This window comes from Rousettus aegyptiacus, unplaced genomic scaffold (genome assembly GCF_014176215.1).
Source record: "Rousettus aegyptiacus isolate mRouAeg1 unplaced genomic scaffold, mRouAeg1.p scaffold_m13_p_16, whole genome shotgun sequence".
Taxonomy (NCBI): Eukaryota; Metazoa; Chordata; class Mammalia; order Chiroptera; family Pteropodidae; genus Rousettus; species Rousettus aegyptiacus.
In genome coordinates this window covers 54,459,632-54,474,669 of record NW_023416291.1, presented here as the reverse complement: position 1 = coordinate 54,474,669, position 15,038 = coordinate 54,459,632, and the positions used below count along the sequence as shown (strand labels likewise).

At 64.6% G+C, this 15,038-nt stretch overlaps 2 protein-coding genes across 8 annotated transcripts in view; one reads left to right on the top strand and one right to left on the bottom strand.

The window, feature by feature from the left end:
* Window positions 1-3,514: 3,514 nt before the first annotated feature.
* GPX4 (glutathione peroxidase 4) lies at window positions 3,515-5,822 on the top strand. Its single transcript, XM_016126622.2, has 7 exons — window positions 3,515-3,640; window positions 4,622-4,716; window positions 4,804-4,948; window positions 5,075-5,226; window positions 5,319-5,343; window positions 5,442-5,501; window positions 5,575-5,822. Exons 1-7 carry the CDS (start codon window positions 3,557-3,559, stop codon window positions 5,605-5,607), a joined length of 594 nt encoding a protein of 197 aa, XP_015982108.1. The 5' UTR covers window positions 3,515-3,556; the 3' UTR covers window positions 5,608-5,822.
* A 627-nt stretch (window positions 5,823-6,449) lies between these two features.
* SBNO2 (strawberry notch homolog 2) overlaps window positions 6,450-15,038 on the bottom strand; it is a 40,668-nt gene continuing 32,079 nt past the window's right edge. For 5 of the 7 annotated variants that reach the window (XM_036234234.1, XM_036234233.1, XM_016126621.2 and 2 more), the window contains 19 exons: window positions 14,777-14,930; window positions 13,805-13,981; window positions 13,257-13,354; window positions 12,574-12,656; window positions 11,948-12,139; window positions 11,540-11,709; window positions 11,062-11,193; window positions 10,591-10,726; window positions 10,379-10,491; window positions 10,231-10,302; window positions 10,045-10,153; window positions 9,787-9,861; window positions 9,559-9,702; window positions 9,021-9,115; window positions 8,855-8,947; window positions 8,552-8,683; window positions 8,201-8,277; window positions 7,707-7,897; window positions 6,450-7,612 (listed from right to left, as the gene is read on the bottom strand). In XM_036234234.1, coding sequence (XP_036090127.1) covers window positions 7,125-7,612; window positions 7,707-7,897; window positions 8,201-8,277; window positions 8,552-8,683; window positions 8,855-8,947; window positions 9,021-9,115; window positions 9,559-9,702; window positions 9,787-9,861; window positions 10,045-10,153; window positions 10,231-10,302; window positions 10,379-10,491; window positions 10,591-10,726; window positions 11,062-11,193; window positions 11,540-11,709; window positions 11,948-12,139; window positions 12,574-12,656; window positions 13,257-13,354; window positions 13,805-13,981; window positions 14,777-14,930 — 2,731 coding nt within the window. In that variant the 3' untranslated portion in view covers window positions 6,450-7,124. Of the gene's footprint in view, window positions 7,613-7,706; window positions 7,898-8,200; window positions 8,278-8,551; window positions 8,684-8,854; window positions 8,948-9,020; window positions 9,116-9,558; window positions 9,703-9,786; window positions 9,862-10,044; window positions 10,154-10,230; window positions 10,303-10,378; window positions 10,492-10,590; window positions 10,727-11,061; window positions 11,194-11,539; window positions 11,710-11,947; window positions 12,140-12,573; window positions 12,657-13,256; window positions 13,355-13,804; window positions 13,982-14,776; window positions 14,931-15,038 lie in introns of those variants that run through there. The other 2 variants (XM_036234232.1, XM_036234235.1) reach the window with 2 other exon arrangements.

Here is a 15,038-nt window from a genome sequence, read left to right as displayed (position 1 = left end):
GGGAGCGGCAGCGCCAAGGGCAGCCCGACCTTTCTGCGAACGGCGGTTGGCTGCGCGAGAGGCGTGCGAACGACACCGCCCACTCGCGCCTCGGAAACTCTCGCGTTGCCTTGGCCGCAAAGCCTTTCGGAAGTTGTGGTTTTCGCTCAACGCCAACCTCCGCCTGGGACGGCAGTTTAGAATCTTAACGGGAAGAGGGGAGAAAACTGAGGGCGCGGACACAGAGCCCCGCACGGGGTCAGGGGTGCGCAGCTGTCCCGGGAACGGTTGTGCAGCCTGAGAGTCGCGCCATAATATTTGTGCAATCCACTGTAGGGCGTCCTCTCACTTGGCTGTGGGCCACTCCACGGTCTCTAGCTTCCATTTTTCCGTCTGTACAATGGAAATGACGACGTATTCGTAGTTTAGAGAGTTCGCTGAGACTCTAAAGGAATGGCCGTGCCTGGGAGGAGGTCGGCATAGTCCCTAGTGTTTAGGACATGCTCCCGCCCCAGTCCTCCCTAGTCCTGTCCCTGGGGACTCACCCGGCAGCCCTGACCCTGTCACTTTGGAGGCCATGAGTAACTTCTCTTTCAGTGATACAGCCATTCAATCAAATATTTAGTGAGCAGAAAATCACATGATAGCACTTTTAGATTTATATGTGGAATATAAACCTAAAAGCAACAAAGGAACAGGACAAACAGACTCATGGACATGGACTTAGAGTGGTTACCAGAGGGTAGGGGATGGGTGAGGAGGGGACAGGCAGATGGGATAAAGGGGGTTAAATATAGGGGGTAGGGGTAGGGTGAAGTGGTTAAAGGGGATACTGGACTTTGGGTGGTAAACACAATAGAATATACAGATGTTAAATTATAACGTACACCTGAAAATTATATAATTGTATCAACCAATGTTACCCCAATAAATTTAAAAACATACTTATTTAGTGAGCAGACACAGAGACAGGTCAAGCACAGCTTGCGTTCCGTGGAGAGGCACAGCGAACATAAGCATGCCTCTGCCTTCTGCCGCTCCCTCCCCTCCCCCGGCCCCTGCTCTGGATCTGCTCAGCGACTTCGTCCAGGTTCCCAGCTCCCATACCCACTGTATGCCAAGGCGCCCACTCAGACCTCACCCTAAATTCCAGACTGCCATGTGACCCGAGGCACATTACTTAACCTCTCTGTGCTTCCGTGCCTCCCGCCCCCTTGCCAAGAAGAGCAGCTACTTCCTAGCGTGACCGGGGTGATGACTGCCCCGCCTGACACTGGCATAACATAAATGCTCTTACATAGAATAAAGGGCCGTGGGAGGTTGCCAGGTGGCCTGGAACCCAGCGAAGGTGTCTGGCGGGGGAGGGTGGCCATCAAAACCACCAAGTAGTGTGCGTCTGAGCAGGCCCACGGACTGGGCAGGAGTTTAACCAAGGGGACAGTTTTGTGACCACGAGGAGGGCAGATCCAAGGAAGAGGCGAACACCTGGCTGGGGTGGGTTTGCAGGTGGACCAGATGCAGAGGGGAATGGAGGGGACCAGGCTGGAGAGGGGGAGGGTTGGGGCAGGTTTCGACAGAAGAAAGGGCTCATGGGAGCAGGTGTGCGACTCACCCTCCTCAGCCAGCACAGGGGGCCTCCTGGAGCCTGAAACTTCCCCAGGACCCCACTATCCACTTGTAAAATGGGGCCCCTCTGGCAAAAGCTGTGAAACCCCAAAGGCAAAGTCCTACCAGAGCCTGGGGCGCCCCCTGGCAGGCTCGTTCTCCCCACTCCTGCTTTTGTCTCTCAAGGACCTGGCAGCAAGTCAGGAGTGGGGTGACCCTGCCCTACTCCAGCTCCTGTTTGCTGGTGACTCTGAAATGAATGAGACCAAAGAACGGCACAGTGAGAACAGAACCAGAGTGGGCCAGACTGGCTGGTGAGGCAGGGACACCCAGCGGTGCCGGGGGAAGGGAGCGAGGGTGGTTCCTGAGAAGTGAGGAGGCCCAGCTGAGACAATGGGGGCTCCTGCCAGGAGGTGACTCTGAGAGCTTGGTAACTGGCCTCTGGAGGCCGGGCTGGTGGGAAGAAGCCATGTGAAGATCGTTATGCAAGAAAAGTGATGTAGCAACGGGCTGCGGGGCCTGCCTCCACTGCCTCTGCAGCCCAGGGGCCATCGGAGCCCCGCGCCTCTCCCTGACAGACAGGCCTGGGCAGGGCCAGAGGGACAGGGCTCAACACTAACCCAGATGACCCCTGCCCCCAGAGTCCCGCCTCCAACCTCGAATGAAATGTTTACAGGAGGGTCTGAGAAAGGATAAGATGTTGACAGTACAAAAACCTGAAACCAGCCTGCCACTGAGGGTCATAGCTGTGGGGTAGGGGGCAGCCAGGCCTGCTGTGGAATTCCATGACTCAGGTCCCAAGAATGGGCCGGGTCATTTTTCTGCCCTCTGTGGCTAAGTGCCTGGCCCGAGTGACAATCAGAAGTTGTGAGCCCTTCACGGCCACGCCACCCTGAACAAGCCTGATCCCGTCTGACCTCAGAAGCTAAGCAGTGTCGAGCCTGGTTAGTACTTGGAATGGGAGACCACCTGGGAAGACCAGGGTGTTATAGGCGCAAAATAAAATAAATAAAATAACATAAAAAATAACATAAAATAAAAAATAAAATAAAATGGGATCGGAAACTGACAAGGTCCTTGCAATCTGTGAGGTCAACCAAGGGTTGCCTTGCCTATAAAATAAAAATTAAAAAAAAAATAATAAAGAAGTTGCGAGCCCAGACTTGGGGCCACTCCTATGTGTACTCAGTGCGCACCTCTGGTAATGTCAATGGTGGTGACATCGCTCTGGGCTTCTTTTCATTTGTACGCACATACCTGGGCGTCCCTGCGTGTTCTCCCTGGGCGGGGGAATGGGATCCCAAGGAGCCTGTTTTAATCATCCCCCCAGGGCTCACATGTGACTTCTGTAAGTGACTAAAGTGACGGTTCCCAAGGACCGTGAATCTCCGGCCACAGCGCGCTATGGCCAACACTGTGGCTGCGGACATCTCCCTTTGGGGCACCCGTCGCCGGGTGCCCGCAGATGGGGCCTGAGTCACTCTCGGCGTCTCGGGTTAAATGCGCACCCCATAGTGACACGGAGTAGGTGGGACTCTGGCACCCCGTTTAGTTTTATTTACATTAAACCCCCAGTTTTCGATGAGCTGGCAAGATGTTTCTGCGAGTTCAGACTCCCTCCCCACGGGTTTCCAGTAATTACTTAAGTTGTCGGGTACCCCGCGGCGTCACGATCTACCACCCCAATAACTGTCCCTTCGCCACCAATACGCCCCCTGCGTGGACGCGGCCACCCGCGCTGGCGAGCATGCGCAATTACAGACAACAACAAAACCGCAGCGCGCCCCGCCCACCTTACCCCGGCCTCTCATTGGCTGACGCCGCCACGCGTCACAGCACTTGAGTGGCCGGCCAATGAGGGCGTTGGTGGGCGTGGTCAAGGGCGGGGAGGTGAAGGGCGCCAGCGAGCGTCCATTGGTCCGCTCGACGAGGGGAGGAGCCGCTGCTTCCCGGCGCCCCCGCCGCCGCCGAGATGAGCTTTAGCCGCCTTTGTCGCCTGCTGAAACCAGCGCTGCTGTGCGGTGCTCTGGCCGCTCCCGGCCTGGTCAGCACCATGGTGAGCGTGGCGCCGGCGGCCCGGCGAGCAGGCCGTTGGGTCTGGCGCGCGGGACTCTCTCGCGGCGCGCGGTGCCGTGCTGACCTTGGGCGGGGGGCTCCGTCCGGGGCGCACGCGGGGCGACCGTCGGAGCAGTGGGTAGCGCGCGGCCCAGAGTCATGGCTCGCGGCCTAGGCAGTGTCCAAGGACCGGGCTGGGCTTTTGGGACGCCCGGGACCTTCTCCAGGTGGTGCAGGGGCTGCTGCGTCGGATCAGCTGGGGGGAACCTCAGCTACTGGCTTTGTGGCTGGGGCCTGGAGAGCGGGGACGCCCCTTGGGCTGGAAATCCGGAGTCACGCGCCGCGGGGCGTCACCGTCCCTCCCTCTCCCTGTGTGCCTTGGAGCCCTGCTTGGTGGCGTCACAGATAAGCGGCCGAGAGCCCTGGCTACCGTCCTCTGTCTCTTGGGTGCGGCGTTCGGTGGGTTAGGAGCGTCCGGAGAAGGGCGGGCGGGCATGGGCCGCACAGCCACCGGTTCCCCGGGCCGCCGCAGGCAGCGGCGCCGGTTGCGGGGCAGGCGGCGGCGCCGCTTAGCGCCCAGACAGCGGAAGTCTCCGGCGTCTGGGCGCAGGAGGGCTCGTCTCCGGCGGAAGGAACCTTGCTCCAAGAGCCTGGGGCAAGCACAGCCCGCAGCCTTGGACCGTGACCGCTGTGTCGATTACCAGGACCCGGTGCGCGCAGGGCCCCCACACCCGCCGGCGGCGCCCCGCGCCCGCTGGGATACTTGGTGGTCCCCAAAGCCCCACCCGAGCTTCGGTGTTCCGGTTAAATGCACCCTGCTGCGCAGGGTGCTGTGCACATTTTAGGAGCTCTGATTTTCTTTGCCCCAGGGCCCTGTCTTTTTCGGCAGGGATCTGCCCGGGATCCCTCCTCCCCTGGGGACTGCAGGCCAGACGAGTGGCCCCGATGTCCGCCACCCACTCCGCGTGCCCTTGCATTGCAGTGTGCGTCCCGCGAAGACTGGCGCTGTGCTCGGTCCATGCACGAGTTTTCAGCCAAGGACATCGACGGGCGCATGGTTAACCTGGACAAGTACCGGTGGGTACCTGCCTACCTGGTGGTGGTGGGCAACAGGGGGAAGGTCAGCGGCCCCGACCTCACCTGACTGCCCCATCCCACCTCCAGGGGCTTCGTGTGCATCGTCACCAACGTGGCCTCGCAATGAGGCAAAACTGACGTAAACTACACTCAGCTCGTCGACCTGCACGCCCGATATGCTGAGTGTGGTTTACGGATCCTGGCCTTCCCTTGCAACCAGTTCGGGAGGCAGGTGCGTGGCGAGCCCTGTGCCCTCGGAGTCCCTGTGTGCGGGCGTGGGGAACCGGGCACTGTAAAGGGGTAGAAGCCCTTCTCCACTGATCCCAGCGCCCCCCTCCCTACCTCCCGCTCATCACAGGAGCCAGGGACTAATGCCGAGATCAAAGACTTCGCCGCCGGCTATAATGTCAAATTCGATTTGTTCAGCAAGATCTGTGTCAACGGGGACGATGCCCACCCGCTGTGGAAGTGGATGAAAATCCAGCCCAAGGGGCGGGGCATGCTGGGAAAGTGAGTGGGAGGGGAGGGCGGGCTGGCTTGCCAGAGGCTGTGGGGGCTGCTGTTGCCAGGGGGTTCCTCATGACTCCCCCTTTTTCTTGTAGTGCTATCAAGTGGAACTTCACCAAGGTAGGTAGGGGTTTTAAGGAGGGGGGACTAGACCAGGGCTGGCCAGCCGCATGGGGCAGCTGTTGCGGGCCCCTCCGCCTGACGCCGCCTCTCGGCAGTTCCTGATTGACAAGAATGGCTGTGTGGTGAAGCGCTACGGTCCCATGGAAGAGCCCCTGGTAGGTGCCTTTGCAGGGAGCCCACCTGGGTGGGGCCGCGGGAGGAAATGTGCCTGACTGTGCTGCCCTGCAGGTCATCGAGAAGGACCTGCCCTGCTACCTGTAACCCACAAGCGCGCGCCCCTGCCCGCGCCCGCCCGCGCCCGCCCGTGTCCCTCGGAGCCTTCTACCCGGCACCCATGACGGTCTGCCTGAAAACCAGCCACTGGTGGGGTAGACCCGAGAACCCGGCGTGCATCCCCGCCGGAAGAAGGCCCCTCGGCCCGGCCAGGCTCGCGGCTTGCACCCCCTGCCTTGTGGGAATAAAACATATAAATTGGACCGTTGGGTGCTCCTGCCTCCCTGGGGGTCATGGGGTGTGGCATTCTGGGGTTCAGAGGGCGGCTGCACCCTCGATCTCAGCAGTTTGGCCCCTGCTCATTTGTGTGTCCCCTCGGTCAAGCCTGGTGTGCTCCTAGGAGCAGGGACTGGTGTCGACTGTGTCCCCAATAGGACCCAGCTCTTGGGCTCTCTGTGCTGTAACCATAACCAGCACCCCAGAGGGACACACCAGGGGGTCTGGGAAACTGGTCTCAGCACCACAAGGGTCCCATGGGCTTCATGTCTGGTGCGGAAGGCAGCAGCCTCTGGAGTACACCACCAACCTGGCTCGGCCAGCTGGGAGGCACCTGACTCACTGCTGGTGCCAGGGCGGTGGCCTGTGGCCCTAAGGGGTAGGGATGTCTCCCCAGTCTGGCTGTCACATACATGGCATGGGGGATGAGTCCTGTGACCAAAAGAATGGCCTCACAGGGAGTGGAGGTGCATGGAGTGGGCCCATTCAGACACCATGCCACCACCTGCAGATGGCAGCCACCCCTAAATGCCCCTCCTGGAGGGGACATGCAGAGCTCCCCCACCCTGCACCCTCGCTGTCCCTGGGCTAGAGGAGCAAATAGCCTGGGAAAGTAGTGAAAAGGCACATATATTTAAAAAAGATCTCTTTACATATGTACAGGAATTACTATAAATACCATAGAAACCAGGGGCCACCCCCACCAGCTCCACAGATTCCGGGCCCTGGGAGAGGCAGCTGGGCAATAATTTAGGGAGCAGAGAGCACAGGGAGGGGAATTGCATATATTAATGGGGTCTGCCCCACACAGCCCCCCAGACGGCGGGGCCCTGAGCACCGGGGGTTTCCTGAGTTTCCAGCTCTTGGGGCCACCCAGTTTTGTGTATTTCAGGGATTCCAGCCTTTCCAGGCCTGGAGAACAGGAGAGGAGAGGCACAGAGGGCGGGCCCCACCCACAGGCCCTGCCTGGGCCCCTGGTCCTGAGTGGTCCTGCGTGATGGGGACCGTCAGACCCGCCCCCCCCACCCCAGGCAGGGTTTCAGAGGGCCCCGCAGGGTGGTGGCACCTTGCTGGGGGGGACTGCCCAGGTGCCACCAGGAAGGCACTGCAGTGGAGGGTAGGCCTGACAAGGGGCATCCCGGGGGGGACCCCTCCCCTCAGTAGTCGCAGAGGACCAGAGCCCTGCTCACCACCCGCTTCGTACAAGGCCAGGACTGTGTCCGGGCAGACATGGCGGATTACACATAAATAAGTCTGGTCCAGAAGGAACACCCGGCCGCAGCCCCGGCCTAGGAGTTTGGGAAGTGGGGGCTGAACTGGATGACGCTTTGCCGCTCGGCGCCCCCGCCACCCCCACCCCCAGGCGCGCCCGGGGCCCCCGCAACCCCGACCAGCGGCTCGGGCGGCGGGACAGCATTGAGGGAGCGCAGCATGTCCTCCAGCACCTCCTTGAAGTTGATGTCACAGCCCTGGTGGTGCACGAGGGCCGCGGGGTCCGCGGGGGCGTCGGGGGCGCCCAGCAGCAGGCCGCTGGGGGCAGGGGTGGGGTCTGGCGGCAGCGGGAAGGCGAAGGGCGACGGCGTCGGGAAGGCCTGGGCCGGCGGACTGTAAGTGAGGTCCAGGACCTCGCCGGGGCCGCAGGCGAGCGCGAGTGGACGCAGGGCGGGCGGCGGCGCCGGGAAGCCCTGGGCGTGCGCGTTCTTCCGCTTCACGCTGGCGTCCATGAGCTGCAGCTCCTGCAGCACGCGCGGCACGCAGGCCTCGGGGATCTTGATGCCTGCGGGGCGCGCGCGCGGCGACAGGGCGTCAGGCTCTCCGGCGAGGCGCCCGCCTCCCCGCCCCCAGCCCTCCGTCGGCGCGCGCCTGCTCACCAACTTGCTTCCTCTTGTCCTTGGTCTTGAGGCGTACGATCTGCAGGTAGCTGCTGCTGGTGACGTCGGCCATGACGGCGGCGATGCGACCCCACACACGCAGCAGCGCCCCGCACAGCATGTAGTGGTGCCGCAGCCGCAGGCCCTGCACGCAGTCCTTGCCCTCCTGCACCAGCCTGCACTGCCGGTTCCTGCGCGGGCGGACGGCGCCTTAGACACGCCCCCGTCCCCGCAGGCTCCGCCCCGCACCTGGGGCCTCCGCCAGGCTCTCAGTACCGCTCATCTCTTAGGTCCTAGCTATGGTGTCACTTGCTGGGGGGCCCTAGGACAACCCTAGATGCCCCACGGGACCCCTCCCCTGTGCGGTGCGTGGGTACCATCCCTCAGAGAGGTGCCCAGAAGGGCGGGGGGGGGGGAGGGGGGCGGGGAGGGGAGGGGTAGGCGAGATGGGGTTGGGACCCGGGAACCCACCCCCAGCCAGCCTCGGCCCTTACCAAGCAGTGTGGCTGCAATGCCTCAGGGACAAGGTGTAGCTGGTCTCCCAGGGCTCCCTGGCCTCCTCTGCCGTCACCTGGGGACACACGGCCAGAAGACCCTGGATGAGCAGCCCATCCCCGCTTCCGGTGCACGAGTGGAGAAACTGCGGCCCCGAGCGCCTCAGGCCAGCTCAGCCTGCACCTGGCAGCCCCGTCCTGGGAGCCGGCAGGGCTGGGCAGGGAGGGCTGGTTTGGAGGCTGCAGAAGCCTCGCCAGGGAAGGCCTGCGGTGGGGGCGACTAAAGAAATAGGGCCCGTGTGCCCCAGGCCTGGGCATCCTCCCCGCCCGCCTCCCCCGCCCCACCCCTACCCGGTGGAACTTCCGGCACAGGCTGTCAAAAGTCTCCTGCTGGCTCTGCCGACCGATGTTGGGCTTGTACACAGTGAAGAACTTGCCGCGGTTCTGCTCGGCCAGCAGGCAGCTCGGCTGGTTGCCGCGAACCTGGGTGGGGAGGGGCGGGGTGTGTGAGGTCTCGCCGGCGCCGTTTCCTGGGTGGAGGTCCCCACTGCGCATGTGCGTGAGCGGAGCCCAAGCAGGACACCACACTGCCGCCCGCCGCCTGGAGCCCTTCCCCCTTCCCCAAGCCTGGGGTCCTCCCCCAGGGACACCCACCTTGTAGGAGAGGTAGAAGCCGTCATGGGGGCCGGTCAACTCCAGCGACCTGGTGTAAGCCTCCTCCCACTTCAGGCCGCGGTCCACGCTGATCTGCCACGGCACATGGGCGTTAGGGGCCTGGGTGGGATGGGTGGGCGCCATGGGGGAAGCTGGCACCACTCACCTTGTAGAAGACAATCTGCCCGTCCTGAGGGTGTCCAGGGGCCAGGAACACCTGCTGGCTCTCCTCGTAGATCTCGTCGATGCCTGGAGCCAGGTCTGGGGAGAGGACACTGGGGTGAGCGGGGTCCCGCCTGGGCGAGCACGGCTCCTTGATCCAAGGTCTCAGCATGCCCCAGGCCTGGTATGGCTCAGTGGACTCCAGGTTCTGGGCTCAGGGGTGCTGATAATCCCAGGATCTCTGGGGCACTGCAGACTGGGGATTCCCCAACAGGCCCAGCCTTGACCTTGCCCAGCACACCAAATGGCGAGTGGACCTTCTGGTCTGGTGGCCTGGGTCCCGACCCCCCTGTGCAGGCCATTCATGCCAGGCATGACCACACGGTGTCCCCCTTGGTGCTCCTCTCTGCATGGCTGCCCTGGGGACAGTCAAGTAGCAGTCAGCTGATTTTCTGAATTAAATCTTATCAGCTGAGGCCTCTGGCCCTTGGCGTTCTTGGTGAGGGCCTGGCGGGTAGGCCCTGCCCCTCACCGGTACTCACCCAGAATGCCCATGTCGTATTTGCCCTCCCTCTTGTCCACCTCGATGAGGTGGTCGAAGGTGTCGGAGAAGTACTGGAATAGCACGTTCTGCTTATGCACCTCCAGGCCCAGGATGCGGTTGAGGAACTTGGTGATGGAGCAGTCTGTGGGGGCAGGAAGGACCTCAGGCTGCGTCAGGCCCCTCCCGACCTGACCGGGCCCCACGGAGATGGGTGTGCGGGACTCACCCTTCTCCACGTCCAGGCAGCCAGACCGGGACTCCCGCCCGCCGATGCCAACTGACAGCAGGCCCTGCTTCATGTCTGCAGGAGGGAGGGCTTTCACACGCGTGCCTGGCCCCGGCCCGTCCAGGGTCCCCATGCACCGGTGTCCCCCTGGTGACCGTCTGTCGGCGCTATCTCAGGACGCAAATCCAGTCTGCCGCTCCCAGCACCCTGAACCACCCCCGCAGGGAGACCGCCCCGCTCGCCTCGCGCCCAGCTCACCGCGGAAAAAGGCGGCGTCCCCTCCGGGGTACCCCTGGGGCAGGGGCACCTTGTTCTCCATCTGGTTCAGGATGGTGGCAAGGACGCAGCTGAGGGCTCGGGCGCCGTACTGAGCAGAGGGGCGGGGTCAGAGGCTGGACTCGCGGACCGGGGTCCCTCTTCTCCCAGCCCGTCCGCCCTGAGTACCTTGTTCTCAAAGTTGTACTTGCTCAGGTCGCGAGACTCGGTGGCTCGGCGGTCCCCGTGGGTCAGGGCCCCCTGCCAGGACCGGGGCGTCACACACGGCCCGCAGACCTCGCTCCCCTCCTCGGCTGCCCCAGCCCCCCTCGCTCACCAGGCTTTCCAGCCGCTTGGCAACGATCGAGGCGAACCTGCGCTCCCCCGCCAGCTCTGAGATCAGGAAGATGTATTCGGGTGCTGAGACCTGGTTGGACCGATGGGTCCGGCCTGGAGACAGAGGAGGCTCTCAGGAAACAGGCAATCTGGACAGGCAGGGGCGGGGTCAAGGCGAGAGGGGCGGGGCCTCCTGGGGTGGGCGGGGCTCACCGAACTGCTGGATGGCCCGGTCTGCACTCCAGGGCAGCTCCAATGTTATGTGGACCCGGCGCCTCTGGTTCTGGACCCGTCGGTCAGCTTGGAGGGAGACGCCGGAGCTGGAGGCCTCCGAGATGATGGCCACGAGCTAAGGGGACAGAGATGGGGAGGGTGGGTGGGGCGGGCAGCCACCTGCTCCTCCTCGCCATCACAGCCCATACACTGGTTCACCCTGATACACTGAGGGTGGCCCACACGGCAAGATGAGGTGTGTGTCTGTGGGGTACACATGGACTTAGAACCAGGTGTGGCCCTTGCCCGTGTGGCCAAGAGCGGCCGCCATGCTGCCTTCCCACCAGGGCCTTCCAGAGCACACTCATGCACACACGCGGAGGCTGGGTGCTTGGCGGACCCTTAGGACTCAGACCCCTGCGCCCCCACCCTCTCCCTGCAGGGCCACGCAGGCTCTGGCTCAGTCCCCACCTTCTCCCCGCTCATGAAGCGCTCCTTCTCCCTGAGGTTCACGTGATCGATGGAGAGGCCCTGCTCTGCCCGCGACTCAAAGGCCACCGTCCCATCCAGCCTGGATACCACACGGCCCTTCCTGCCAGTCATCTGTGGCCGGGGCGAGGGACAGGCTGTCAGCTGGTGTGGCCACGGGTCTGTGTGCCTGTCCCCGTCCGGTGCCCCTGGGTGTGGGGGGGCTGCAGACCTGTGGCCAGGACGCCGCCCCTGCCCTGGGCTCAGGCTGTCCACGGGGACTGCCACTACCGCAGGCGTCTGCCGTGACCCTGCCCGGAACGCACAGGCCCAGGGCACACAGGGGTGTGGGTGCGTGGGCATGCCTCCCCAGCACTGCCTGCTGCCCTTGCCCCGCCACCTCCCGGGACTAGCAGGAACTGGGAGTGGCCGCCAGGGGGAGCAAGAGCCCAGGTCCAGGAGGTGCCGCCACGGCGCTTACCTCCGCCACCCGCTCAGGGCCCCCCAGCTGGTCAATGAGCTCGTCCAGGGTGTTGACAGGCAGCTCCCGGCCCAGCACCAGGACCTTGGCCAGCAGGTCCTGCTTCAGCCGCTCCACCCGCTCCAGGATGCCGGGTCCGTGCAGATCCCGCTGCAGGGGGCACGTGGGGCCTGCAGGGCCAGAGGGGCGGGGGACGGGCCAGTCATCACGGCCACAGCCCCACTGATGGTGGGACTCGGCCTTGGGCCCAAGGACAAGGGGGTTCCTGCCAGCCCCAGCGACGGTGCAGGGGTCCGGACAATCCTCCCTACCCCAAGACTGTGTGTGAGCCCGGCTCTGCCGCTGCCCTCCCCTCTGGGTCTGTGTCACCATCTGTAAGGTGGGGAAACGCTGGGTCGCGGGCCTCACCCCGGTCGTCTGCCTGGAGCCCCGTGGCGTCCACGATGACCACGTCGTCATCTGCCAGGGACTCGGGAGAGGAGTGGAAGTCACTGTCCACGCCGGCGTCGGACTCTGTGCTGCTGTCGTCGCTGATTCGGATCACGCCGGCCACCTCGCAAGCCTGCCTGGACGCCTTGGCCCCTCGGCCCCGTGGCCGCCCTGCAGGGGAGGAGCCAAAGGTCACCTGGGCCCCGCCCGGGGCCCAGCTCCTGGCGACTCACGGTGGGCAGTGCGGCTGGACACTGCCCTGGGCCAGTCTCCCTCAGGAACCCGTGGTCAGCGCTCTCTGGGCCTGCTGCCCCCGTACGCCCTCCCCGCAGGTGGGCCGTGGCCTCGCTCTCCCCTAGCCCTCCTTGCAGGTGGGGGGTAGGAGAGGGGCTGCCGCGACGGGGTGTGGGTCCGGGGTCGGGCCTGCGACAGGGTCCCACGTGCTCTGCAGCAGAGGCGGCAGCGGGAGTGACTGGCCAACCTGGGACGATACTCAGCAGGGAGGGGCTGGAGGAAGGCCCTGGGCGGGGGACGGGAGGCCGGCCGGGGGGGCCAGAGCCGGAGCCGTGGCGGCCAGGCGAGGGGCAGGGGCGGTGGGCACTCACGCTTTCTCTTACTGCCTGCTCCTCTGTCTCGCTTTCTTCTGGTTGAAGGAAAATGCTTCTGAATCAGCGACAGGAAGACGCCTCTGGAAGTGAGGCGCAGGGTTTACTGTGACTGTGAGGAGGGCGTGCGGCCGGCCAGGTGGCTGAAGGGGGCCCGGACCCGTGTGCGAGGATGTGCGAGCACTTTGGGGCAGGGTCTCAACCCGCAGTCGGGGAGCCCGTGGCTCAGGGAACATGGTTTGCTGCAACGGATAGCACGGGGCGGGGCCTCTGGGTCAGGCTGACCACCTCTGAGGGACAAGGGGGCAGCCACGTGCGGTGGCCTCCAGGACTGGGCCCAGGGGGTGGTGTGAGGGGCTGGAAACTTCCTAGAGAAGAGCAGCCAGGGTGAGGGGTGCCACCCGTTAGGACTTTTGCCTACTGCGGGCTAGGAAGAGAGGCCAGGGGCTCTGGGGACCCCGAAGGCCAGGCCCTAAATTCCGAGTCCTCCTTAAAACAGCCTAGCGCACGGGGGCACGAGCTCCCGGAAGCCTCGTTCTAAAATCCTGGGACCCTCCACCGACACCCCGTGAGTCCCGCGGTCCTGAGGCTCGGCCGGGCCTGAGGCCTCGGAGCACAGGGCTCGGCAGGCAGGCCCCAGGCTCCTGGGTGGCCGTCCTGCTGCCCCCGGCGCTGCCACTCACTCTGCGGCCGAGACGAAGCAGTCGAGCTGGCCGTCCTTTTCGTCCAGCACCTCCCGCGTCCGTGCCTCCCCTGTGGACTGCAGCCCGATGACCACGCACTGCGGGGGCGGGGCGTGAGCGGGCGCTGGGGTCCCTGCCCACAGCCCCTGTGGCCACAGACCAGTCTGCCTCGGTTTCCCCTCCTTCTGTTGTGTCCCAGTGGCCCCCAGGCCCCAGCCCCACTCCAACCCACCGGGGAACCCCACATGGCAGCCAGCCTTGGCTCACCTGGACCCCGACTAACTGTCCACCCTGGTCCTCCGGGGGACTCGCCAGGCCAGCGGGGGCCCGAGAGGCCAGGGCAAGGCGGTGCCGGCCGCCCGCTGCAGGGAGCTTGGGCAGGAAGGACCTTGTGGACCTCAGCTCCCCGTGCCCACCTACCCCTGGGGCTCAGCCCAGCCATGCTCCGCCTCGGGTGTGAGTGCGAGATGGACATCGGTGCCGGGCGGCCCGCCCGGCCCCTCAGGCAGAGAGCGACAGGGGCCCCGGGTGCTGCCTGCGCCACCCACCTTGTCCCGGGCCAGCTCCTCCTGCGCCAGCTCCACCAGCCGGCGCACCTTGGCGGCGATGCACAGGTACTTGAAGAAGCGCTGGTGGGCCGACCAGAACTGACCCCACAGCGACTTGCGGGACTCCAGGCCGATCCAGTCGGCCGCCTGCTGGAACACGCCCAGGGCCTCGGCCCACTGCAATGACAGCCACACGCCGCCAAGTTCGCCACCGCCCGGCTGCCACGGCCCAGCCCATGGGAGCACGGGGTGGGGTCGGGGGTCGCCCGCAGGATGACACGGAGGCTCTGCAGACCCCCGAACAGTTGGAAATGTTAAAAGACTTAGACAGGCGGTGCCTGCAAGGTCTCAGGGAGGGTGGCTCGGCCCCCAGGCACAGGGCTGGTTGGCCACAATGTCGGGAAGGGGGGGGACACCTGAGGGACTCCTGTCAGCAGTCACTCCACTCCTGACACTTCAGGGTGGTCCTGCCCCCAGGGGACACCGGGCGGAGTCTGGGACCTCTGTGTTTGTCACTTTGGGGGCTCTTGGCATCCAGCTGCTGGGGCCAGCGAGGCTGCTCAGCCCACAGAGCCCAAGACGCCCGGCCCCAGTCGGCTGTGCTGAGCGGGACCCCGTCTCGCTTTGAGCTAAGGCTATAGCACGGGCAGGGCCGATGCTCAGGGCTTGTCCCAGGCGTGTGAACCTGACAGTGAGGACGAGGAACCCATCTGCACGTGGAGGAGACAGTGAGGACAGGCCCCACCACAGTGCACAGAGACGCGGACACGGAAAACAGCCTGGCAAGCATTGTGCCGTGGCGGGCGCGGTGGCCGGCCATGCACCCCTCCCGCTATGGTCAGGTACGCACCCCAGCCTGCAGCAGAGACTCCGGCCAGTGGGCCGGCTGCTCCCCCCTCTGTGACCTGACAAGCCCAAGACAGGGGCTGCCAGCACCAGCTGGTCCCGCAGGGTGGGGCGCGGCCGGCTCACCAGCAGGGCCGCGCGGTTGTAGACCCGCTCGAAGGCCGGGTCCAGCGGGATCTCCTCCACGCGGAAGGTCACGCCGCTGAAGCTGAGCTGGCGTGCGATGTACATGCCGCTGACCTTCATGTCCATGGCCACGATCTCCATGGCACCCACGCCCCTGCAAAGGGAGAGGGCTGCCTGAGCACCCACGGGTCCCAGGACGATGGCGCAGGGGCTGAGCCCTGGAGGGTGAGGGTGGGGTGCAAAGGCCTGCACTGAGGGGGGC